Source organism: Salarias fasciatus, chromosome 14, assembly GCF_902148845.1.
Source record: "Salarias fasciatus chromosome 14, fSalaFa1.1, whole genome shotgun sequence".
NCBI lineage: Eukaryota > Metazoa > Chordata > Actinopteri > Blenniiformes > Blenniidae > Salarias > Salarias fasciatus.
In genome coordinates, this window is record NC_043758.1 from 7893791 (window position 1) to 7918449 (window position 24659).

Here is a 24659-nt window from a genome sequence, read left to right on the forward strand (position 1 = left end):
GCAAGAGTCAGGACATTAATACTAATGCTTCTTGAATGGTGACACATCGTTTTAATGTTTATCTGTAACAACTAAGATACCTGAAACTTTTAAAGTTGAAAGATGAAGAGAATTCAAATTCTAAAATGCAGCCTTCTCAGAAAAAAAAAACAAAAAAAACACAGAGGCCCTCACCTCCTTGGCAAACTCCTGTCGTGTTTTGAGGTTGAGGTTTCCTCCCATCCCTCTGAGAAAGCCAACGATGAACTGACCTCTCTCTGTCACTGCGTTGAGGTGTGACAGGCAGTTGAACACTGTTCCCACCAGACTAGTTTCCACCACAAAGTCATTCTGGGAGAAATGAGGAAAAATTGGATAAATACAACTGAATGAAACATAATAGTTTTAAAAAGCAAGCTGTGGTACAAGACTACTTAACTCTAGGCCAGTGCTGCATGTTTTAGGTTTTCTCCCTGCTTTCCTGTTATCACCAGGCTTGCAATAACAAGCCCCTTCAGGTGTGCTTCAACAGGAAGAGGCCTGAAACATGCAGGACTGCAGCCCTTGAGGCCTGGAGTTGAGCAGCCCTGCTCTAGTGCGTCAGCATTTATTTAAAAAAATCTCTGTTAACTTCACTTTTACATCAAAGCTGATAATTTGCCAGAAGTGAATTTACACTTGATGTGTGAAACTTGAAATAAACACAAAGTAATGCGACAGGATGTTCACTGCACGCAAAATCATGGGGTACACGTGAAGTATAAACTGGCACATTAAAACAGCATCAGTGTTTATGTGACAGTATATGAACAAACAAAAATCACCTGTTTGTGGACCCAGTCGAGAGATCGTTGCAAATAATCACCCAGCCAGTTTTCCAAGTTGCTGCGACACTCCTCTGGCTGACATTTTAACCAAGACTTGACCAAAGCGCCGACGTCAATGTCTTCATCACTGCAAAAGACGAAGAAGATGAGGCATCAGAGCGACAAGCAGTGAGAATAATTCGAGTTTGAACAAATGGGCACACAAAACTCTGTCGACATAGCTACCTGAGAAAGATCATGCCCATTCGAGATATGGTGGCGGGTGAGGCGCAGCTCAGGTCATGAGTCTCAAAGAGAAAGTTAACATTGGGTCCAAACTGGATGCGCTCTCCACTGGGCATGGTTAAGAGTCGGTTATCGTCAAGCACAGAGTTCAGACTCTCAATCCACTCTGGGTCAATGTCACCATCACAAACAATCCAGGAGTTCACCTCTTTAAAACACAAACATTTAGGAAGAAGATAGACAGCACACAGTCAGTCACATTCACCCAGTCATTCCCAAACCAGCTGCTAAGATGCTCATACACCATCGGTGCTGCTTGCTTATAAATCCCAACAGCCATTATTATGATATACATGCTAACAGACAAAACACGTCCAGCATGAGCGTGGAAGAGGGACAAAAATCCACCGGAGCATGAAAATCGGTCTGCACAGACCATTTGAGCGGTGACTCCCCCTCACCTTGTGGTTCCCTCACCACATTCCTGGCACTGTGTGTGAGGACGCCGTCAGCCCACTCTCTGGTGTCCATGTCGATGTGTCCCAGCAGCTGCTGTCTGGGCATGGCTTTCGGATTCATTGTGTACTGCTTCACCTGAAGAAAGAAAAAAAAACAAAAACACAGCTCTGACACGATGATGTAATGTTCAAGCAAAGTAACTAATTTGCATTACATTCAATATATTTCAGCATGTATTAGTAAAACATGCGTGTGAACATTTGGCCACTCACCACCTTGCCTGTCTTGCTGAGAGCCGCCCGGAGCATCCTCCACAGTGTGGACTTGCCTGCTCCACTGGGCCCGACAATGACAACACCCATTCGTTGTCTCAGCTGTTCATTCAGCTCTAAAGCCTTCTTCAGCTGGAACAGCGAGCAAAGCGCATATGAGAGTCCTGCTGCAGCAGAAACTTACTTAACATGCAGGGTGAATATCAAGCAAGGCAAGCATATGTGAATGTTGAGGGAATCACTGATTAATGTTTCCTTAAACACACCTGACTGGGAATCAGCTCGAGCTGTGCCTCCTTGTAGACTTGCTCCAAGGCTTGCATTAGCAGCTGATCCTCCACGTCGGTGAAACTAACCCCCGAGAAGACGTCTTTGACCAGGGCATCAAACCGAGAGCTATCGGCAAAAGTCAGCTTGGACATGGTGTTCAGCCGCAGCGCCTGCACCACCAGCCCAGCCTCCTCAACTGCATTTAGCAAGAAATTAAAGAAATTCAGCTCATTAGATTTCAATGTGAAATAGGACAAGCATATCAAGAGTAACTCTTTAAAGGCGTGATAATAAATACGACACTTTTCGCTGATGAAAAAAAAAATCAAAAAGAAATGTAATATAAGCTTGTTGAGAAAAGGTATTGAAAGCAATGCTACAAAAACAGCGTGTTCTATTGGTCGAAATTGTTCTGTTGCTTTGCTTCGCCCGTGTCCCTCGTTAAAACTGTGCTAATTATCAAAGGCTGTCGTGATTCAGGAGTTGGTCAATACTTTTCTTTTCTCTCCCAACAACGTTAGTGCTCTCTGCAGGCACAAAGGTGGGTTTTTATTCTCACAGCTTGGAGGAACACTTGGTCACTCTCCACACAGAGACAGACACAAGCAAGCCTTGGGGACTCATCGACAAACAGGAGGAGTGTGTGTGTGTGTGTGTGTGTGTGTGTGTGTTTGCCCTGTGACAGAAGTGAACTCTCCAGGTTTGCACCAGTAAAACCAGAACTCTGCAACCCAAACTTGGCAGTGATGATCTCAGTATAATGTGAGAGGATTGTTTTCTCCCATAAAGTAGTGCAAGTCATCATTCGCCCCCAAACTACCGTCCATGACTGGGGGGTGCTTAAAAAAAAAGTCCCAAACCCCAAAATGCCCCTGGAGTGTAACACAGTGGCGACACACTGCTTTGTTGGAATGGACTGAACACAGAAGACAACTGTACAAAGCAGGATAGTTGATGGAGGAATGAAGAGAAAATGAGGTGAGAAACATATCAACCAGCATGTACACATGAGAGAAACAGCTTAAGAAGGAGGCATTCAGCAGGAGGGTAAAAGGAAAACAACAGAACTCTTGCAAAGTAGTGAAGGACAAAACTAAAGACAAACAAAAAAAAGTTTTCTAAAAGGAAGTGTTCGGGTGAAATGTCAATTGATTGAGGGATGAGTGTTTATATAAGAGGATTTAGAGGTCAAGGATGGCTGTTATGTGGAGAAACTCAGGTATAGGACTCACTGTGTTTTAAGCCAAGCATATTCTATCAAAACATTTAGTAGCACAACCCTCTTGGCCAAAAAATGAGCATCACCACTAAACAACAATGTCATTTTTTTTTTTTCTAAATAGTGATAATTAATGCAAATCAAGTCAGGGGAGTCAGAGACACTATGTTTTTCATATCATGCCTTATTCCTTGTCAGTACTTGACAATGCAACATGACTGCAGGGAGTTTTGCTGGAGATTTGAATATAGCCTTTTTACCAGGCGCTCATGTAGCCTTGAGCTGATCGCCTGAGGCAGAAATGAGGAGTAGGGCACAGAGGTCCTTTTCTGATGCCTCTTCTTACGAATTACAAACTCTGAAGTCTCAATGAACACTGACACCAATTACTCACTACAATTTATTAACTTATCTGCAGCTTTCTTTTTATTTTTACCCAAAGCTAACGCCAAACGATTTCAATAATCGTAACTTTATATTTGACAGAACTGAAGCTACTGGCTTTTTGTGTTTCTCCAGAGTCAAATTTGCCTTATTTTAAGCACTCGGTGGTGAATTTTTGTAAATCATTTGCTTATAACAGTGTTTTCAATAGGGAAGCATGCAGGATGATACAAACACAGAGAGAACAACGACAAAAATCTGAACACACATTTTAATTTTTGGAGTTTTCCTCCTTTAAGGTGAGTCTAATAATCATATTTAAAATGTTCATTCCACCGACAGAGAAATTAGTTTGCTCGTAACATTCCAACTTTTTTAAACAGAAAAACTGTTGCTCAACATCCATGGCATTTATTAAGCACAATCACCAGTTATTTGGTTAAATATACCTTCCTTTTTTTTCCCCCATACTTGAAGCTGTCTTACTTTTATCCTTGTCATGACTCCTCCTCAGCTGCTGCAGGAGGCTGCCACAGGCCTTCAGCACCGTCTTCAGAGCACGCAAACCCCAGTCATAGTGCTGCTGAGGAGTCAACAGCTCCCTGAGGGGACAAAAAAAAAGCACATTTTCACTCATATTCCCCACACTGTTGACTGAACGCAGCACTTAGGGGTGGGAGGCACGACATAATTTATCCACAAAATCAATACACTACAATAGACTGGAGAAACAGTAATAGATAGTTTCAAAGAAATTCACATTATTTTAATATATGACTTCAATATTCAAAAACTCCAATCACCACATACAAAAGAAGAACCATCAATTGGTATGTTAATGGATATAGTCTGATAAATGTTATTGAGCTTCTCACAAAAGAAACTCCAGGCTGTCATTTCTACCTGGCCAGGTTGAAGATTGCAACCAATTTGCGCCCCAGCATTTCTCCATTTTTGAAGCCCTCAGAGTAAAGGATGACTTCAGCAATGAGTTCGTTGTCTGGCTTGCTCATGGCCACTGGCCTGAACAGCTGCTTCAGGTTGTCTGGAAGCTTCTGTCTGCCTCCATAGCCTTTTCCTGCTGGGTTCATCGTGATGAACACCCCAGAGTTTGGGTCTAATTCCACCTAAAACATGAAAAAAAAAAAAAAAAAAAAAAAAAAACAAGTTCTGAGAGTTAAGAAAATGCTTTAAGTATGAACTGAAAGTTGTTGACCAGAAAAAAACAATATGTCAAAAGTTGAGTTTCTGACCTCCTTGCCCAGCAGCTCACATGTGTTCTTGTGGTGTTTGAGGGAGTCTTGAATTGCCTGGATCTGCATGGACACCGCAGACAGCACAGCTTCCTCCAACCGGTTGAACTCGTCGAAGCAGCCCCACGCTCCACACTTCACCAGCCCCACAAAGATCCGTCCCATTGACTTCACATCAATTCCCTACAAGACAATACATTGTAAAAAATAATGTTTTGCACTCTGTGAATTGAAATTACTGGATGTTCATTTGGATATGTTCTACGCTATATTTACAAATCGGTTACATTGTGCCCTGGCTGACTCAACAGTGTATGGCTGTTGGTTAAACGTTCAAACTAATGTTGAGTCGACCAAGAGAAAAGCATATTTTTACCTCATCACAGTTGAATACTAGCACTTGCCGTCCAAAAAGCCCCCCTAAGGCTTTGACTGACTCGGTTTTGCCTGTGCCGGCCGGGCCATAGGGGTTGCCCCCAAGCCCCATCTTCATGGCCTGGGTCAGGGTAAGGTAGCACTTATCGGTCAGAGGAGTGTGCACCAGCTTAGCAGCATTGCCCTGGGAAACAGGAGGGACAGATGAAGAAGAACGTTAGCGATAAGAGAAAGTATAGTAGTGGTTGAAAAAGTCGTAAGAGAGTAAAAACAAACAGACAGGCAATGAGAAAGTAGGAAATGAACGGAAAACAAATGAAAGTCAGGAAAAGAAAAATAATAGGGAGGCTCCGTGTGGTATGTGTGTGCAGGGAATTACACTGAGGATATGAAGAAGTCATCATTTCCACATAAACAGTGCCCCCAAAAGGAAAAAAAGGGAAATCAAATGTTGTCCTTACACAACTTTTTGGGTAAAAAGAGACAAATAACATGATGGTGAGTTTTCATAGAGTTAGCAAAGTTATACCCTTCACATTCAGCACAAATGAGAGTGTCAATGAGTGAATGAAAAAGCCCTTAACTTTCAGGAAAGTCTTCTAGTTTGCAGCATCACAAGGTTACTCACACATACAACTATTTATGATATAAGGATTTTTTTTTTCTCTTTTGACTAAGTGCTCGTAATAGCAAGCATGTTTTTCCTTTGTCGATGAAGTGTTTTGCTCATTATGCTGCAAAACAAGTGAACAAAACATGTGAAAAGTAAAAGTGTATCTTCATCACTAAGTTTCTGATATCCAAACTATGAAGAAACACAGTGGAATTGATTCATTTGAGATTTTAGCTTGCCTCTGGAGTGTCCTAGTACACTGAAAGAGAGAACCGTCTGAATTTACACACCTGGTATTCATATGTATAGCTGAATTGTGCATCAACCATTTGTATGTAGCAGCATTTATCAGGTCCCATGTAGAAGCGAAGCTGCTTCTTCCAGGCCCAGGCGTCAGTGCTGGTCACTCCTGCCTGGCTGAGCTGTTTCACCACACTGATGTTATGGATAATATCCAGGATCAAGGCCTTCAGCTTCAGCTGAAGGATACTGGACTCTGTGTGGGGAGATATGCATTAATCGCAGGTAAAATTACGTTAGCTGACTCCAACCTCATCTATACACACACACAAAATATCACTGATGTCAAACTAGCCTGGGAAAATATATACGTAATACAGCACCAAATGTTTTCCACCCTGTCTCGACTCCTTTGCCAAAAGGTAGCTTACTCCCAACTCCACTCTGCGTTTATGGTCCATTTACGTAGTCTGGGTAATTAGATTATTCTTTTAGCCATTACTTCAGCCACTTTAATCAGTCCCACTACTCAATAGCCTCTTAAGCTACCTAGTTCCTCTAAGAGAGCCAGAAATCTAATGAGAAATGATCATGAAAATCACTGCCGTTTCAACCATGAATGGTAGATTGGTATGCAAAGCAGCATCAAGAGGAATCACAGTATCGATAAACACAAATTATATTTTGTCACGCTGAAATATCAGGTCTAACAGGTGACTTGTTTAAAAAAAGAAATGAATGCAAATTTGCCTCCAGGTAAACTTAAAGCAAGGGAAAGCAGCATCGATTTCACAGACACATGTTTATATGGCACATAAGATTTGAAAGTTGGCAGCAATGCCCCGTGAAATGATCCCACTGGCAGGGCGACGGAGGAGCTTTTCATCTCATGCATGAATAAGAAACCTTGATCTAAATTTAAAAGTGCTTTTTGCAAATTCAACTTCTAAGGAAAGAGCTCACTTGTCGAGGTTTTATGTAGTCATATATTCATCCCCAGGTCACTAAATTAGCCAGCCAGCTACTCCGCTGACAGCTTTAAAGAGTATGCCCCCCCCCCCGCACTCTCGCTGCCTGTGAGCAGATTCATACAAGTGCAGTCATTTAGCAGGAATCTCTCAGCCAGCAGCTGATCACAGAGCAACCACTAACGACACAAGAGGGAATCTCATAATGGACTGAAGTGCAAGTGTCAAATGGTTATTGTTTATAAGGGCAGTCACGGAGGCTGATTTTGTGAAGAATTTGGCCAGAAACTGAAAAAGGGTTTGAGCAACGTGCTGGAGAAACTAACGGGCCTAAAACAGGAGAGAATGAGTGCAGCAAACCCACTGGAAGATTTAAAGCCCTCTCGACATGAGAAGAATCACCCCAGCAAAGTCAAACATCATGTGAAGTGTCGTGAATGTACTTATGTAAGAGAATCAGGATTTTGCCAATGCTGTATGATGATAGTGTCTCACGTTAGTCTTTTTTGAAAATATGGCCCACTCTCTTCACTTTTTAACCGAAATAGGTCATTAATTCACGGCCACTAGGTGTCAGAAAAACTCCATAAATGAGGACAAATGTCAGGCACTGACCTACAGAATTACTAATTTATTCAAATTGATCAAAAAAAACGAAGAAAATGGAAACAATTAATTCTCTCATAACTGAATTACACATACTAATATTTCAAGATGCTTATTTTTAATTCCATGTGACTTTATCTTAAAACCAGATGTCACAATCATCAAAAGAAATGTAAACATTGTAACTGTCAAAGTAATACACAACTAAAATCTGAAAACTTAGCATGTTCTCATATAATAATAATAATAATAATAATAATAATGATATTAATAATGCCTGTGTGAAAAATTGAGCTGAGCCATAAAAGATAAAAAGAACTTCCGCATAATCAAAAATGTATCATCCTCAAGTTGTGTGACTCCATTTAATGAGTGTAAAAATACTGTAAGTCTATTAAAAAGTTGGTTAAAACCAATAATCACTTATGGAACAAAATATTCACATTAATTAAGTGAGGAAGAGTGGAACTTTGCAAAAAACAAAATCAATTTCATATCCTATTCAGATTTTAACATACTGAGACAAAGTAATCATTTGCAGTGCAGTAACACTGGGTAAAGCATCAGACTATATTCACTCATCCAAACACAAACCCTACCTGTGTTCGGCTGTTCGTCGGAGCTGGTGTCCACTGCAGTGTAGTGCTCCAATTTTCCTTTCAGCTCAAGCTCCAGCTGCTGCAAACTCTGCTCTTTCAAAGCTCTCTCCACATCTTCAGTGAACTGGATCTGCTCAGCAAGACATAAAATCTGCATGCACAGAAGATGAAAAGTTCATGAGCTAATGTCACTTGGATTTTAAGCACAATTTGTAAAGAGTTATTTTTCTCTCTCCTCGCAATGCAGCATAGAATTTTAATCTGAACAAAGTACAATACCAAAACTCTTTAACCCTGCTGATGAAATGTAGCTGTGAGTTGAATTCCTTGAGATGACCCCGGCTATGCAGAGTTTTCCCTTGAGGTGAAAACTGGTGAAGAGGTGTTTCTCAATAAGATTCAGAATCTTTTCGAGTCTCATTTATATACCCCTTTTTTATCTCTGTGTGAAATGATTTTATGTGGCACACATCACCATAGAAAAGGAGCTGGAGTCGCTCCTTTAAATTAAAAGTAAAAAAAAATGTTTTGCTGATAATTCCACTTTTGCTTGCACGATACAGTCCCCTCGCAAAACCTCTATGTTCAAGCTTTATAGAAAATCGGTACCCTTGTGTTATGTATGGCTGCAAATGATTAGTTTTATCATAAATCTTGATTTTAGAAAGATATTTCACCTTCACACAGCATTGTTTTGATTACCGTTTACATACCTGTGATGGATAGCGAGAGGGGTCCAGCGCCCCTTTCTTCCCAGCTGACAGACATTTGAACAACAAGTTCTTCAGAGTCTCTTTCATTTCCACAGAAAGCTCATTTAACCACGCCTACAAAGAAGAGAAAAAGAACAATGCACAGCTGCCTTGACAACAGAAACAATATAGGCAAAAAGGAAACACACATACAAGACCGAAAGTGTTTACTGGAAGATACATGTATCACAAAGTAAACAGCACACCACACACATTCACACAGTGCACTGTGGCGTTACCTCGACAAGGCTGGAGATGTGCACGAGGTTTCTGAGTGGCACTACTTCTCCTTCCAAAGAGCACATGGCAACAATGTTCTGGCCCTGGTCATCAAACACAACACTGTGTATGCCTGCACAGACAATACACAGTCAGGTTACATTCACTGTCCATCAACGTACGGCGTAGAACAAGAGATACAAGATAGGAGCCAGGTAGCCCAAAGGAGGAGGAATAAAACTCAAGTGTGTCGCAGATCAGATAAAGAAGAGAGAGCAGAGCAGAGCAGAGCAGAGCAGGACGACAGAGCAGCAACAAAAGGAGAATAAAGAAAACGGGACAGGGATCTGACCTGCAAACAGCTTCTTGAGGTGTGACTGGATGACATTTGGGTTTGTTGCTTGTCCAAGTATCTCTAAAAGATCGTCATCTCCAATAAAATAGAACCGCGGGAAGGCAGAGCGCTTCTCCTGCAAAAAAATTACATACATTACCAAACAGAGTTTTCACAAAAAGCAGAAAGGATATGTGGATGTCTTCACACACTATACAAACCTCCAGGAATTCATTCAGTGACTTTTGGCAGCGCTGCAGTTGATCCAGTATGGTGACCAGGGAGCTTCTGATTCCTGCCCTCAAACTCAGAGAAACCACTCTGTTGTCCCTCTGGATGTCTGACATTATAGACCTGTTCCGCGCACAGAACCAAGTTGCTCACCAGATCAAAATGTGAAGGATCACAGAACACAGCTCCATATGAACAAAGTTTTACATTTCTTACTTTCCCCAGTTTTAGACGTTAGAGAAAAGTGAGAGTACCTGAAGTCTTCATCGACACGTTTGAAGCGGGCCTCCTCTCGAGGCAATGCTCCTCGTCCAAAGATAGGCTCCAAGTAAACCCAGCGCCTCTGGATGGCGTTCAGACTGAGCAGGTACTCATCTAAATCTGACAGTCGAACCTCCCACAGGCTGACCTGGTTGTAGATGGAGTAAACTTATTACCTCTGATAATCGCAGAGGTGTCAAGAAAGTACTTTCCCATGCCATGTTTTTGTTGTGCCCAGTCAGTTAACAAAGGGCTGGGCTGATTTGAATCACCTGCAACAAACAGTTCTGGGCCCAGGTGATCACAATCAGCCCAGCTCTTCGAGAACTGACTGGGTACATGGAAAACATGGCATGGGAAAGTACTTTCTTGACACCTCTGGATAATCGTGGCAAGGATCTTGGACGTTTGGTGAACAGTGAGAACGTTTTTATTTGATTAGACAGAAACTCAAAATTATTACCAAAAAGTAAATACAGCATATAGAATTCTTAGAGAATTACAAATTCAAGCCTTCAACCTGACCTTGTCCTGGAAGCTGCGATAATAAGGAGAGTCTTTCAGAGATTGCAGCAGACAGCGGTTATCTCCAACCTGGATGGACAGAGAGAGACGATAAAGCCAGTGTTTGCTAATCCTCAAGATTTCATTTAATGGTGCCAATCTCAATCTATCTGTCCACACACACACACACACAAACACACACACAGTGTACCTGGTTGACTATGTCCTTCCAGTCCTTGATGAGTGTGAGAATGCGCTTGCTGCTGTCTGTGTACTCTGTGAGAGTGAAGGCAGCTGCAGCTCCCCACAAATCCAGCTCTCTAAGTGCTTCTCTGATTGTTACCTCTGCCTGAGCACGACTGTTCAGGTCCTTCACGCACACATGCACACACAGACAAATTGCTTCAGGCTGTGCCGGTAAAGTAGAAGTGCAAGTATAAAGGATGTACTGGTTTTCACCTGCTGGCCATCAGTGATTATTGAGAGATGACACATCTTAATCAATTCTTATCCTTAACAGTTATCACTTTATTATCTTTATCATTCCATTATTGAAAAGTAATTTAAAGAAGATTAGTGTATGTGTACTCACCTTGAGTTCTAGCGCCTTTTCTATGATGGTATTTGCTACACCAAGAATGTCACTGAAGGTAAGTTTCTCTAAGGTCGTCCCTCTGGGGAGACCCAGGAGACGGAACATGTCCAGCCAGTGGTCCTGAGACAGATGATCCCCACGGACATATTTCAGCAGTGGAACCATATTCTGAAAGATGTCAGAAAAGATATAAATCAATGAAAAGTGGCAAAAGTATGACATGCCTGAGAGTTCTGGTGTTGGTCAATGATGGATATTCCACTTTCCTACAAAAGCCTCCAAAAAAATTTGAACATTTGGTAACTTTTGGATTCTCTTGAGGTGATTTTAAGGGTTGCCCTTTGAAAAACAAAAACTACCTTGTATTTGTCCACTTCCCCTTGTAGCTTAATAGACATGGACGTCGGTTGCTCCAGTTTTCGCAGTTTGTCTTGCCATGTGAACAGAAACTCTTCAAAGACATATGTTTTACTCCTGTAACACAAAAACCCTCAACAATTATCCCCACATGACTTAACCAGAACAGGAAAGCAAAGGGAAATAAACACTCCCAAGTGAATCTAACTATCAGGCTGACGTTGAAATCCTGACCTGAATGTGATCCAGTCCTCCTGAGCCTTCTCGGTGAAACCCTGCTGCCACTCCTCATACAGACCCCACATCTGGCCGAACTCCTCCAGGTCTGTTTTTGTCTCGTCGGCCAGAAAGAAATCTGGAGCCTCCAGATCAAAACAGGAGCAGTCCTCTCTGTGAACAATTATTGCCCACGACACAAAGGGAAAAAAATGTCAGTCGTTTGGCTCCCTGAGTAAATTTAACTTACGAGTGTATATCACTAATACATTACAGTAAACTTACAGCAGTTTAGTGCGAACAAGCTCCAGCTCCTGAAACTCTTGCTGTTTGTCCCTGATAGTCTGGAGACACGCAAGCAGAGCAGCGTGGTCGTCTGTCTCCAGCATCTCGTCTTTCGGTTTAAGCTGGTCCCAGCGTGCCTTGAACCGCTCCAGATCGGCCCTGTACGCACTGATGCGGTCTGCGGCGTGACTTCGCATCACCTCCACCTGGGATTTACCCAAGAAAGAATAGAAAAGAGTGTGAGAAAATCCCTGTGCTCCATAAACTGTGTGCTTCGGTGAGTAGACGTCACCTGTTCCTTGATCATCAGTTGATGACTCTCCATGACCAGCTCCAGCTTGTCCCACTTGGCCCTCAGTGAGGAGAGAGAATCCACGCCGGCGCCGGCCACAGCGCGCAGCAGACGGTTCTTCTCCTCAGCACACTGAAACTGAGGCAGGATCTGAACACATGAAAAGATGGATTTTCATTAAAAAAAAAAAGTGTTCAAATAACCCGCCCATCATGGTTTATAGGTGGGGTAACTCTTACTTCAGGTTTGCGAGTAAGTATCTGGTTATATTTTCCGTTGGCAGTACCAATCTCCTCCATGCTCTCGGGCCGACTGGACAGAACATCCATTGATTCGGACACAAAACTCTCTATTGACAGCACGTGAGCTGAAAGGCATCAAGAAAGCATGGGTGTGAAGAAAAGAAAAACGAAAAGAAAAGTGAAAGTAAGACGAGAGGGGATGTTATGATCCCAAAAACAAAAACGAAAGACGAAATCAAAATAAACAGAGTGAAAGCAGGAGGAAAAAAAACCCTCCTCTTTTCACTCTTGTGCACTACACGAGATTGAAAACTGTCACTTCGACCACTATTTCTGGACACTCAGGTTGTCTGTGTTTACCTTGAATCGACTTCCGAAGTGACAGAAGCAAAATGTCAAACAGCCTTTGGATCAGGTCGTCGATGACGGCTTTCACAGGCTCACAGTTGACTGTGATACAGTCCACCTTCTCCTGACTGACAGAGGAAAAAGGTGAATGCCAGAGCTGTAACCTCATCTTTTAAGAATGAACATTAAACCAAACAAAGAGATTTCAGCTTGTCAGCTCCAAACGCTCAAATAAAGTCAAGTGTTTCCTCTCACAGGTGAGGCCGCGGGCTTGTTAAACTTTATGTTCTTGAGATTACAAAATTCAACAAACTGAGATGTTTTAGTATCTGATGAAGAAGATCCAAGTTTGTAACAAATATAAACCTGGTAAGCTTTGAATATTTACCCCTAAATTAGTGTTGTAGGCATCAAAATGGAATAGAGTGAGAATTGTGAGAATTGTGGTTCTCTACACATTTCACACACACGGGATATTTCTACATTCCAACCAGTAAGTAAAAAGCTTCAAGCATATTTAAACTGAGATCAAGTGTGTGTGTGTGTGTGTGTGTGTGTGTGTGTGTGTGTGTGTGTGTGTGTGTGTGTGTGTGTGTGTGTGTGTGTCATGCACCTCGGTAGCCGTTCAGACTCCTTCCCTTTGGCTTTCAGAGCTTTGAAATTTCTCTCCCAGTCCTGTACGGAACTCAGATGCTTCTCCACTAAGTTTTCCAAATCCACCTGCCCCAGGACCACCCACTCCTAAAACACGCACATACACACATGCACATAACATACACACATGCACACCCACACAATAGTGGATACTTCCTTTTTTTAAACTGTGGTAAAGGTGACAGAACTCACACAGCCCGATAGGCCATTAATAATTAATTAAAAACAGAACTCAGTAAAGGGGAGAGATTAAAGAAGTGTTCAGTTTCTGGTTGCAGCTTGGGGCTTTCCCCTCGACAATTTAGGCAGAGAAAAGGGCAATCATGAAAACAAGGTTCTTACTGTTGTGCCACAGTAAGAGAAAGGAGATGTGCTGACACGTTAAATGTGAACATGATCAGAGATGCAACACATATCCAAGTTTTAAAGAAAACAGCTCAGCTACGGCTCATTGCAATGCTTTTATCAGGTAGCAACCGAGTGGAAATAGCATGGCTTGATGTTAACTAATAAGATCACTGCAAAACGACAGTGTGTTTATAAAAGCAATTTGGCGATTCAGGAATTTCTACTTATTATACGAGGCAGAAATTCCCTCAACAGGGTGAAAGAATAGTGAGATTGTGACAGAATGCAGTGAATTTAAGAATTTCTTGTTCTAATACGAATGTTAACACTGAATCTCTATTACAATTATTAATGAAGCTAAAAAAAAAAAAGTGTTGTTCAGGCACCTTGAACTTGTGTTGTACAGCCTGCAGGCGCTCGAAGAGGTCTTCGGCCTTGCTGAAAATGGTGAGAAACCCAGAGGCGTTTCTGTCAATCATGATGTTGAAGATTAGCTCCTCCCCCTGGAGACTGACCCCTTTGAACTGGTTGGGGATGGAGATGAAGCGCTTCATCTCTCTGAAATAGCGCGCTCGCACCTCCTCAAAAGGCGGACGGAACTGCAAGCGGCCCTGCCTTTTAAGAGGGAGAGACCCAAAGATACAAATTACAAGACTAAACAATACATGAAAAAGACGGTAAATGTGACATTGTGAAGAGCATGAAATAAAAGTCAGAATCTGCTGTTGGTAAATTTAAAGCAACACTAAGGAACTTTCAGTTTTTGTTGATTTTGGCGGCGCCAGTGGACAAAAGCGGTAGTGTTTTGCCTGACCGAATACTACAGTTCCCATGAGGACTAGCACGTGGCATCGTAAATTGCTGCTCCCGGTGGCATGCTGTCGGACTGAACTCGCCTTCATTTGTTTCCAGTGGCTGTGTGAAGGACGGATAGCGACGAGGTAATGAATCTAAATGAATCTAAAGGTGGCTAAACAATGTTATATCGTGATGTGACGCATGCCGTAAAGCAGTCCGCACATTTGGAGCTTTTTAGTGTGCAGGGTCCCTACCACCCTCCTCACAGCTGTTTAGTCCAAGTGAAAGCAATACTGACGCCCTCAGCCTGTGACAGAGGGGTCATTCAACTAGTTGTAAGTCGATGTATCATCACAAAAGATATTAAAATGTTTTATTAAGGTTGAAAAGTTCCTTAGTGTAGGTTTAAGAGAGAGGTAGATTATAAAAAACCTCACGACAGAGAATGAGACAGAGTCACACACACAACTGGAATAACGTGCACTCACTTGAAAGTTAGATCTATGGGTATTTCGGGCAGGTTCTTATTCAGAGCTTCCAATCCAGTCTGGTACTGGTGTTCAAGGGCTTTATACAGCTGATGATTCCAGTGCTGCCGCCACGCTCGCATGTCATCAGACCTGAAGCCCTGGACACAAACATTCATGAGTGATCAGTACAACTTTACACATTCCGATTAAACGATGTAACAAGCTTTGTTATTTCTCAGAGAAACGACTGAAGTACCTGAGCTTCCAGTGTGGCAAAGCCAGTGCGGAGCTCCTGAAGGCCGTCCTTCCAGCGCTGCTGATGTCTGAGCAGGTCTACGTTCATCAGTGTCACCACCTTAGAAAGGCAATCAGCAGCACGAACACGAAGGCAAAGAGCAATCAGACTCCATGTGTGGAATTATTGCACAACATCCACAAAATATCATAGAAAACAAGTGTGTGGCAAATAAAAATGACTGCAAATAGCAGAAACCACCTTCTCAACGAAATCAGTGTGCCACTTTCGCAACTTCCTGTTTTCGGTGGAGAGTTTCTCAGCCGCAGACTGCAGCTTGGCGATGTACACCTCTAGCTCTTTGGGGTTGTCCCAGGTGATCTGCACTTTACCAGCAGAGTCTTTTGAATGACGGGGATTCTGAAAAGAAAGAAAAGAAAGTGTGAGTGTGAGAACTGAAACAAGGTGCTGTGCTACAGAATTTCAGAAACTACAGATTATTTAGTTACATACAAAAAAATTATATAAATGAAAGAATGTTTTCTTTTTTATGCATAGAAAATGCACTGCTTGCTCAGTAAACTCATAATTGCGAAGTGATAGGTCATTACCTTGATGACTTGTTCAAATGCCAGCGCAAGGCCAAGCATCATTGGTCTCTGAGAGGGAATCATCTGCTGGTCAATGGTGTTGTAGAAATGAGCCACCTGCAAATCAGCATGAGATGAAGCATAAGAAACATGAATAAATGAGGAAATTTAAGTTTGATCGTCACTCTCAACTGTCATTCTGACCTGTTTGAGGACAACCGCTTGTCTGTAGAATTTGTCTGCAGTGTTGGAAGCCTGCTGTATCTTCGCTGGGATGGGAAAGCCCAGGGCAGAGAGCTGCCGGACTTCTCGGAGCAGACTGACCAGCCGGTCTGAGTACTGGATCTTCAGCCTGCCGTCCACATGGTCCAGTTCCATAACACGGTTACTGGCCTGTAGACTGCAGGGAAGGAAAACACTACTGACTCTTAACTCAAAAGACAATGTATTTGTATTTGTATTTATTCGTTTGTTTCAGGCAATTACTATACAATAATGCACAAAGAAAAGGAAACATATTCACAGGAGCAATAAACAATGTAACAAGTAACCAAGTAACAGGATTTAATTATGCCTGAAAGGGAGTGGGAGGAAGAAAACTTATTTAATCCCACCCCCGATTGTCCTTCATGTAATCGGAAAAAATTCTCACTTCCATAGTAGCATATACACACATGGAGATGAATAATTCATTAATTTGGATCTACATAACAAAAATTTGAAACAAGGTGGCGTTACCATTGATAACAGATAACATATACATACTTGAATCAAAGTACACCAACAATGGTAATGAGCAGTATACCAGGAATGGCAAAGAAGCAACAGAAACACAGTCAGTAATGTTGATGTGAATTCAAGACCCACACTGTGTGTACTGCGACCAAACTGTATGTTTATATTGCAGTTTGAATCTATGGACATTTTGGCATTGCTTGTGTTGAGTGTCCAGGTTGTTCCACAACTTAACCCCACATACGGATACACAAAAACGTTTACGGGTAGATACTGTTACTGGTATTTTGAAATTTCCATACCCTCTTAAATTATGAACTGTATCTTTTAATTTGAAAAACTGTTGTATATTATATGGCAATGTTTTTTTAAATGTTTTGTACATAATAATTGAAGTGTTATATTTCACAAGATCATTGAATTTTAATAACCTAGACTGAATAAAAAGATTGTGAGTATGTTCTAGAAATCGAGCCTTGTGTATGATCCGCACGGCTCGTTTCTATATTACAATGTTACATAAGAGAATAAGGAACAGAGAACTCAAGAAAGATGCGAAACAGCAGCACACATTAACACTGGATGGTTCTATTCTACTTCTATTCATGGCCTAAAACTGTTAGTGACAATTGGGCTAAAAATCTGGTTGTTCTGTCGTCTGAGGTTGAAGTTTTTCAAACCTGATGCCAGACTTCGGGTCAGCCAGTCCAGACATGATGTCTCTGGACCAGTCCTCGAACTGTTCCTGTTCATAGGCCCGCAGAGCTTCCAGCAGGTCATCAGAGAAATGGAGGAAACCTTTGAACCCAGACAGGTCTGAGAGCAGAGCCTCGGCTATGCGGACTGAGTCTTCCACCTGAAGAATGCAAGCAATTACGAATGAATTAATACCGATATAAACTGTTCAGTGAACTGTCATGGCATTTATTTTTAATTTCTAAACTACAGTTGCTTCTGACGAATCAAAAACTTAGTAATTACTCGAGGAATGTTTATTGTCCTGAATACAAATGTCAGTGACAGACCTGAAAGTACGCACTGACACAAAGCTAAACCATCAGTTACCTTGTGCAGCAGCTGTCGCACCCAAACTATTTTGTTAACCACCTCAGGGAGGTTTCGTCCGATGAGCGGTCCAGACTTTTCTCCAGGGCCTCCGTGGCACCGACTCTCAAAGTCAGTCTTCAGGCCTGAGAAAATCAATAACAGTCAAGACAGGATGAGCATCGAAAGTGACGATGTGTCATCACTGACCTTCCCTATATCAAACGCTTTGTGTTAACATTTTAGCTTACATCTAATAAGTGTGTTCTTGTCAGTTACGTTCAGTGAACTACCTGATGGTGATGGAGAGTCCACCATGCCTTGGTGCTCTATTTACCTCAGATTTGACAGCAATGTCAAGTTTGTATGAGACTTATAAGAACACAAAACCTCTACTAATTACGTCCACTAGCGGTGTAGTTCGCAATGCTAGGCTGAGATTGTTACAAACACCTGCATGTTTCTTCCCATGAAAGTTTGAAATTCCTCGATTTGAACCGCAGTGGTGTTATAAATTAATAAATTATGAATTAAGAATATCAAAAGGCAAAAGTGCAAACCTTTGTTGTAGTCCAGTAATCTGGCCAGAAGAGTTTCTCTCTCAGACTGCAGCTCTTTGTTGATGGTGGGACGTTTGATCAGCTCCTTATGTTTTTGGAACACCTGTAACAGCTGCATGAACAAAAACAAAACAAGCAAACATACATAAGATGCAAGTTACTGCACATCCACAGTATGTTTCACTTTTAACAGCCTCTGTAATGGAGCTGGCTCTTCAGACATGCCATCACAGGACAGTCGGTCGAACCCGGACACTTCCAGGTGCATTCCAGATACACCTGTCAAAGTTTCCTCTACAGAAAAAGTTTGCACTGCTGCGGGAGTGCTACAAGTCTGTGTTTAGATATCAGCTCAGCTTATTGATATAACAAAATGTGGATTGTTATGATCATGCTTTGATTGGAAAAGATATTTGGTAAATGTAACATGTGATATTTCTTCCTAAATTGGTTAATTAAGTAGGTTTTCCTGAGCATGCATCATGTTTAGCTAGCAGGCTGATCACTGGGCAACCTGGCACTTTATTACAACAAAAGAGAAAAAGATACTGTCAGGCAGCACTACTAATACAACTTGGACAACATGTACATAATATAACAAAAGCAATGTTTTTGGCAGAAAGCTGATGTGTAAAAACAGTATTGTAGTGCTCCTGCTGCAGGGGAAACACTTTAAATCGAGAAAACTTCCTTGGTGCGACACTGGCGCGGTGTGTCCTGGCACTGCAGCTCTCTGCAGCAGTGCGTCCGGAGCGCTTGATACACCTGGAAGTGTTTGGGTCCTGGCCGACACTGCGCTGCAGACGCAGAGGGACCATCACTGCAATGAATGAAGTCAGAGACAAACTAACAAATGCATTCAGCCATGAGTAACAACTGATCTCATGTCTGAAACTGCAGCCCAATAAAGATGCTGTTAAAAATTAAACACTGTCTGATTACAAACATGGAATGACACCTTCACGAAGCCATTAAAGTCTGACGTGATGAAACTAAATGTATGAGATGAATCTGGCTTCAATTCCAAAACCTCGCCCTTTATGCCACCAGTTTCCTCTCTCTCCAAAATGTTCCTGCTTAAGGATCAAAATCCTAACGTTTGCACACAAAGTAGCACATGCATCTTTCATTCCCTGTATTGTGCGTTTATATATGAAGCTGATGAATAGGATGCCTGCATAATACCTGCTGTGGGTTGTCCTGGACGTCAGCAATGTAGCTCTTGAGTCTGCCGGCTACCTCCTGCTCTGATGGAGTCATGAGGCGTTCAAACTGAGCCACTGCTGCTCTCCACAGGGGCTGCAGTGAACACACCATAGTCAGACTGTGGAACTATGAAACATTTTTTAAAAAATTAAGACATTTCATCATTCAAAATCAGATTGTCTGCAAGATTCAACTAAAAATGAAAATGATAAAACGCCATTAGCAACTGCTTTTCCGATTACTACAGATGACGTTTTACCACAGCGATCAGCTAAATGCCAACATGAACCGGCAAGTATCCAGGTTTTAATACTATCTTCAACATGATCCTGCCTCCACAAAAGGAGAAACATAAGAATGGCTTCAGGATTCGTCACCTCGGTGTACGGGTTGTAATGAAGGGGGTTGAGGCCAGAGAATGGTTCAAACACACGATGTGAAGTCAGAGCCTGCTGCTTCCCTCCAGGAAGCAAACACAGCAGCTTCTCGTGAACCATACGCAGAGTCACCACCTTGTGAAAAGGGCAGAGCACAATTACATGTTATCAGTGTCTACTCTTTCATTTTACAACTGGTTATCAGGCTTACTGTAACACCATGACTGATGTTCTTGCGGTTTAGTTTTATTAGTGAAAGTAACTGTTCATCACCATATTTGCTTTTCAATAAACAAGCAAAGTTTTATGATTTATAGAAACACCTGAATGCTCCGTATTCAATAACGCCAGATGCAATTTGATCAGTATGACAGCATAATTAAGTCAGTAGTAGAATATGGCATGATTGTCAAAAAGTATATTAGAAACTTTGTGATAAAGCAAAAGTTGAAAACAAAAGATTTAAAATGTCACACATGCATGCATTGCTTTTGAATCAAGATGGTAGTTTCACAAAGATCAGTCTGCATTTATCTCTACTGCCTCTGTTCAAAGAAAGTTTAAAACAATAGTAAAAAGTGGCACGTGAGCCTTTTTTCTATCATGACTTCTGCTGTTGCCATAGTCAGCTTTGTTTTGATCTCAAAAGGAACACCCAGGCTGAATTCCACTTAATTGACGCAACTGCTTCATGACAGAAAAACAGAAACTCGGAAGTGGTGAGCAAGAGTTTTAAGTGTACGCACTAAGAACATGTTTTACCTCATTCAATCGTTTTGCAAGGCAAAGCAGGGTTTGTGGGCAGTGCTTGTTTCCCTTCCAGGGGCAGGGAGCATGTCTCTTCCATGTCTGGGAAAAAAAAGAAGATTAATAAGGGCTGACAATCATTTATCGACTCCCTCCATCCAGACTGATGAGATTTTAATTTCTTGAATACTTTTGTGTGTAATTTTACGTCATTATGATGTCTCCCCTACCTGCCCGGTTAAATGCTCGCAGGCCACCACCCACTGTTCACAGATGGAAATGCCCATTCTCAGGTTCTCTCTCACTGACACAAATGGCTCCTCAAAAATGTTCACATCACCCAGCTTCCTTTGGACATATCTTCCCAAGGCGCCACCTTTTGAATTTACATGCAAAGGAAGTCAAAACAGAAAAGAAAGCACTACTTCTGCAAATAAAAAGAACAGAAAAAAATCACACTTGCACACAGGATTGCTGAAATGCATTTTTGTCGATTTTTTTTTTCCACTGAAATGTCAAATGTCCTTATTCACAGATGATGATAACCACAACCTGACTAGTTCTAAGGAAACCAAAGATAGTTTCAGTTTTCAACCTATTAGGAGAAGGATTATTGCTAAAATTAGAAGTGCCTTCAAAGATTGGAGTCAACAAACATTTGTTGGTTTTGATTATTGTATGTCTACAAGATTCCCACCAATAACATCCATCAGTCGGACCATGCGGGTCTCACGATAAGGTTCATAATCAGTCTGCCGCCACACATCATCCAGAGAGTCTCTGCTTTGCTCCACCAAATCCACGACATCCGACATGGACAAACCGTCAAGACCACCATACTCCTAATGTAAACACAGTCTGTTAGTTTGATTCGAGAGAACAAGAGGTGAAAATAAGCTTCAAAAACAATAAAACGCTCTTCAGACATATTAGTTTGAAACTTTTCAAATATTGAATCAAACAGTGTAAAACATGCAACGTTGCTTGGTAAAATCACACACTTCTCCATCAATTCAAAGGTTTTACTAATGTTATTTATAAATAGTTGTTCTCTTGCATACCTTCTGAATGGGCTTGAAGAGCTCAGCAAAATGTGAAGCCCTTTCTCTGACACCGTTTTTCTCGGCAGACTCAGAGAGATCAGCCCAGTACTGGAACTCATCACTGGGAGTCAAGATACCTGCACCGAACACAAAAACTCTTCATGTACTGCTTTATAGATATGATAAAGTATACCAGTTGGGAAGCAGTATGTTGAGTCACTGTGTCTGGGATATTTTATAAAAATATATTTCAGCAATACCCAGAACATCTTCTTCCATGCGACCCTTCCTGGCAGAAGTCTTCGCTCCAGACTGACGAACCACTGAGCCCAGCCCGACCTCCAGCTCACCCAGAAGGCCCGCCAGCTTTGGGTCAAATGTTGAACGCCAGCGCTCATCCTTGACAGAATAAAAAGTGACATGCTTTTGACTGCACAGCATTGCTTTGTGGTCCTTCCTGTATTGCGGTCCTTCCTGTATTGCTTATTTATTCAAACTGTAATAGTTTTTTTTTAATCAAATTAGCAAAATATCCTCATATAACTTGAAATGAGCAGGGAGACACAGAATGCTATCATGTCAGAATGGAGAACTTTGATGTGAAGTAGATTTTTGAACAGGTGCTTTTTTAAAAAAAAAAAAAACATATCACACTCCTAAGCACCTCCCAGCAAGCTCACCTTCAGCAGTACAGGTGCAAAAACCTGCTTAACAGCCTGGTAGAGAGTGTTGATGGGAGATTCCAGCATGGACGACACCAGGAGGCTCTGATGAAGGTTGTCTTCCGTGATCACCATGGGCTGCAGTTTGAAGAACACCAACACTTTCTCTTTGCTGTCGGCCGCAGCTTCAATCTGTGCGAATTATAAGTAAAAAGGCCGGGTTTGTTGTCAACACTCATATAGAAAAGCCCTGGCACTTCGTCAAGCCTGTCTTAAGAGATGTAAACAAGATGCCTGGATTATCTATACTGGCTACACTCAGAGCAAAGTAGCGATTTTGAATCTTTCTGAAATGCTCAAGCTCCTAATTCAAGCTCACCACCCTGCAAAGGAAACTCATTTCAGTTTCTTGTGGAGTGTGAGAATTCCAACTGACCAGTAAACAGAAAATCAGCTCTCTTTCACCACAACAGACCAGTGAAGCATTTATAACTAAGCCCTCATCCAATCACTTGTGAAAAATAAAAAAATAAACTGCTCCATCCTTCAATGAACATTAGTTAAATCATATCACTTGTTTTGTTGTTTTGTAAAAAGGAATGAATTATGAGCTGTGCCTTAGAAGAATGGTTTTTAAAAATCATGACATTTGAGGGTATCTCTTTCAACACTGAGGAAGTTTCCAAAGTAAAGCAGTCCCTGGAAGAACTCTTTTTCTTCCTGAATTAATATGAACCTCATTTAAATATAGCTGTGATAAAATCCAGCTGAATTACCAAAAGATCTGTTATCGTTACAACTTTTGATTCATGACTTTTGCAACTTTTTTAACCTCTTCATATAACAGTGGCCATGAAGGGAGTCTGTGAACAGAGGTTTGGAGGTTCAAACCTCACAGTTGTTCCATGAGAAAGGCTCTTGATCCTTTGGTTACTCTGCAGGGATGGTATGAATACCTTTATTTTGTGTGACAAACCAGCCTTTTACATTTGGCAATTGCATTACCTTATTTGACAAGTGCAGGTCACTGCCATGACTGCTGAAAGACAGGACAAATTCATTCCCATCATCCAAGAAGTTATTGAGCTCTGGACTGTCGGTCAGGGACGACGAAGGTTTTATCCCGTAGAAGTTTCCAGCCGTGGTGAGGATAAACCTCTTGCGAGCATCATCTGAACCGTGAGGCATCTCTCAGCTAGAACACAAAAGACAAGACGTATAAGTACACAACAGTTTAAATATTAGTGTTAAAACTCGCACTAAGGAAGGGTTAAGTGTAATCAGAAGGATTACAAGTAAAGTAAAGCCAACACATTCATTTGGTGTATTTCTCAAGCTGCTTTCTGTATCAAGTATTTGTTTTGTATCTGAAAGCAGAGTCAATCATGACAGACTTTAAAATCAGTCTTAACACTTCTTGTTTATGAAATGCATATATTTAAACTCCGGAAGCCCCAGAACAAACGATTCTGTCCTGGATGAGCAGATTTAACGCGTTTATCTAGTCAATATTTTCCGATTGGTAGTCAGGTCACACATTCAAAACAAAAACACGCACCAGAGCGGAGGCTATTGCCTCTGCGGCAACCTTTACGTGAACTAAAACACCAATCAAACAGGTTTCCCTTCACAGCCTGGTCTGAAGCGGAACAGAAACTCTTTCGGTGATGTTCTGCGAAAGCGCCACAGCACCACGCACACAGCGCAAACGCTGAAGCAGAGCGAAGGTAGCTTTAGCTAGCTAGCTAACGTTAGCTTTGCTAATGTGCATGAAACTTACGTATGTTATTAGAAGGCTTGGGCTGTGTCCGAATGTACGCCCTATGCCCAAACCCCTCAATCACGACATAGTGCTGGACTACGTAGTGCACTATGTAGTACCCTGAATCCGTTGGCGATTCGGACACTCAGCTCCCTACTTTTTCCCTCAGCGCTGATCACGTGACCGTCGGCCAGTACCATGGTAACCACACGCTCGTTAAGACACGAGGGAGCTGGGTAGTGGAGGGAAGTGCAGCGGCGGGAGTCCGACTGATGAAAGCAGAGCGGCAGAAGAAGATGTAAATGAAATGATGAATGGACCACAGTCCAAAAAGAGAAAGTGTTCTTTCACAAAGCCCGACAAAGTCTTCTGCTACCTGTGCAGCAGCAGCTTCTCCTGGTGGAGAAAATGATGTCAAACGACATGCTGGGTTCGATTGTCATCAAAAAAAAGGTCCGACAGCAAGAGACATGTAAAACAATGCAGTCGTTTTCATTGAGCTT

At 41.8% G+C, this 24659-nt stretch overlaps 1 protein-coding gene across 1 annotated transcript in view; it reads right to left on the reverse strand.

Annotated features, from left to right (window-relative positions):
* dync2h1 (dynein cytoplasmic 2 heavy chain 1) overlaps nucleotides 1-24330 on the reverse strand; it is a 115755-nt gene extending 91425 nt beyond the window's left edge. The window contains exons 1-46 of the mRNA XM_030108001.1: nucleotides 24175-24330; nucleotides 23400-23589; nucleotides 22413-22586; nucleotides 21993-22131; nucleotides 21751-21869; nucleotides 21387-21531; nucleotides 20920-21065; nucleotides 20705-20791; nucleotides 19943-20077; nucleotides 19545-19658; nucleotides 18360-18471; nucleotides 17821-17945; nucleotides 17436-17611; nucleotides 16225-16420; nucleotides 16042-16137; nucleotides 15692-15850; nucleotides 15452-15550; nucleotides 15214-15353; nucleotides 14314-14542; nucleotides 13539-13666; nucleotides 12938-13053; nucleotides 12575-12702; nucleotides 12336-12485; nucleotides 12044-12249; nucleotides 11777-11932; nucleotides 11545-11659; nucleotides 11183-11353; nucleotides 10802-10960; nucleotides 10612-10680; nucleotides 10080-10234; nucleotides 9816-9948; nucleotides 9613-9730; nucleotides 9281-9393; nucleotides 9003-9116; nucleotides 8290-8440; nucleotides 6167-6372; nucleotides 5265-5447; nucleotides 4889-5071; nucleotides 4539-4762; nucleotides 4122-4237; nucleotides 2029-2228; nucleotides 1763-1894; nucleotides 1493-1625; nucleotides 1032-1239; nucleotides 804-933; nucleotides 175-330 (exon numbers count right to left, since the gene is read on the reverse strand). Of these exons, the coding sequence (XP_029963861.1) occupies nucleotides 175-330; nucleotides 804-933; nucleotides 1032-1239; nucleotides 1493-1625; nucleotides 1763-1894; nucleotides 2029-2228; nucleotides 4122-4237; nucleotides 4539-4762; nucleotides 4889-5071; nucleotides 5265-5447; nucleotides 6167-6372; nucleotides 8290-8440; nucleotides 9003-9116; nucleotides 9281-9393; nucleotides 9613-9730; nucleotides 9816-9948; nucleotides 10080-10234; nucleotides 10612-10680; nucleotides 10802-10960; nucleotides 11183-11353; nucleotides 11545-11659; nucleotides 11777-11932; nucleotides 12044-12249; nucleotides 12336-12485; nucleotides 12575-12702; nucleotides 12938-13053; nucleotides 13539-13666; nucleotides 14314-14542; nucleotides 15214-15353; nucleotides 15452-15550; nucleotides 15692-15850; nucleotides 16042-16137; nucleotides 16225-16420; nucleotides 17436-17611; nucleotides 17821-17945; nucleotides 18360-18471; nucleotides 19545-19658; nucleotides 19943-20077; nucleotides 20705-20791; nucleotides 20920-21065; nucleotides 21387-21531; nucleotides 21751-21869; nucleotides 21993-22131; nucleotides 22413-22586; nucleotides 23400-23582 (6627 nt within the window). The 5' untranslated portion in view covers nucleotides 23583-23589; nucleotides 24175-24330. The remainder of the gene's footprint in view (nucleotides 1-174; nucleotides 331-803; nucleotides 934-1031; nucleotides 1240-1492; nucleotides 1626-1762; nucleotides 1895-2028; nucleotides 2229-4121; nucleotides 4238-4538; nucleotides 4763-4888; nucleotides 5072-5264; nucleotides 5448-6166; nucleotides 6373-8289; nucleotides 8441-9002; nucleotides 9117-9280; nucleotides 9394-9612; nucleotides 9731-9815; nucleotides 9949-10079; nucleotides 10235-10611; nucleotides 10681-10801; nucleotides 10961-11182; nucleotides 11354-11544; nucleotides 11660-11776; nucleotides 11933-12043; nucleotides 12250-12335; nucleotides 12486-12574; nucleotides 12703-12937; nucleotides 13054-13538; nucleotides 13667-14313; nucleotides 14543-15213; nucleotides 15354-15451; nucleotides 15551-15691; nucleotides 15851-16041; nucleotides 16138-16224; nucleotides 16421-17435; nucleotides 17612-17820; nucleotides 17946-18359; nucleotides 18472-19544; nucleotides 19659-19942; nucleotides 20078-20704; nucleotides 20792-20919; nucleotides 21066-21386; nucleotides 21532-21750; nucleotides 21870-21992; nucleotides 22132-22412; nucleotides 22587-23399; nucleotides 23590-24174) is intronic.
* Nucleotides 24331-24659: the final 329 nt, after the last annotated feature.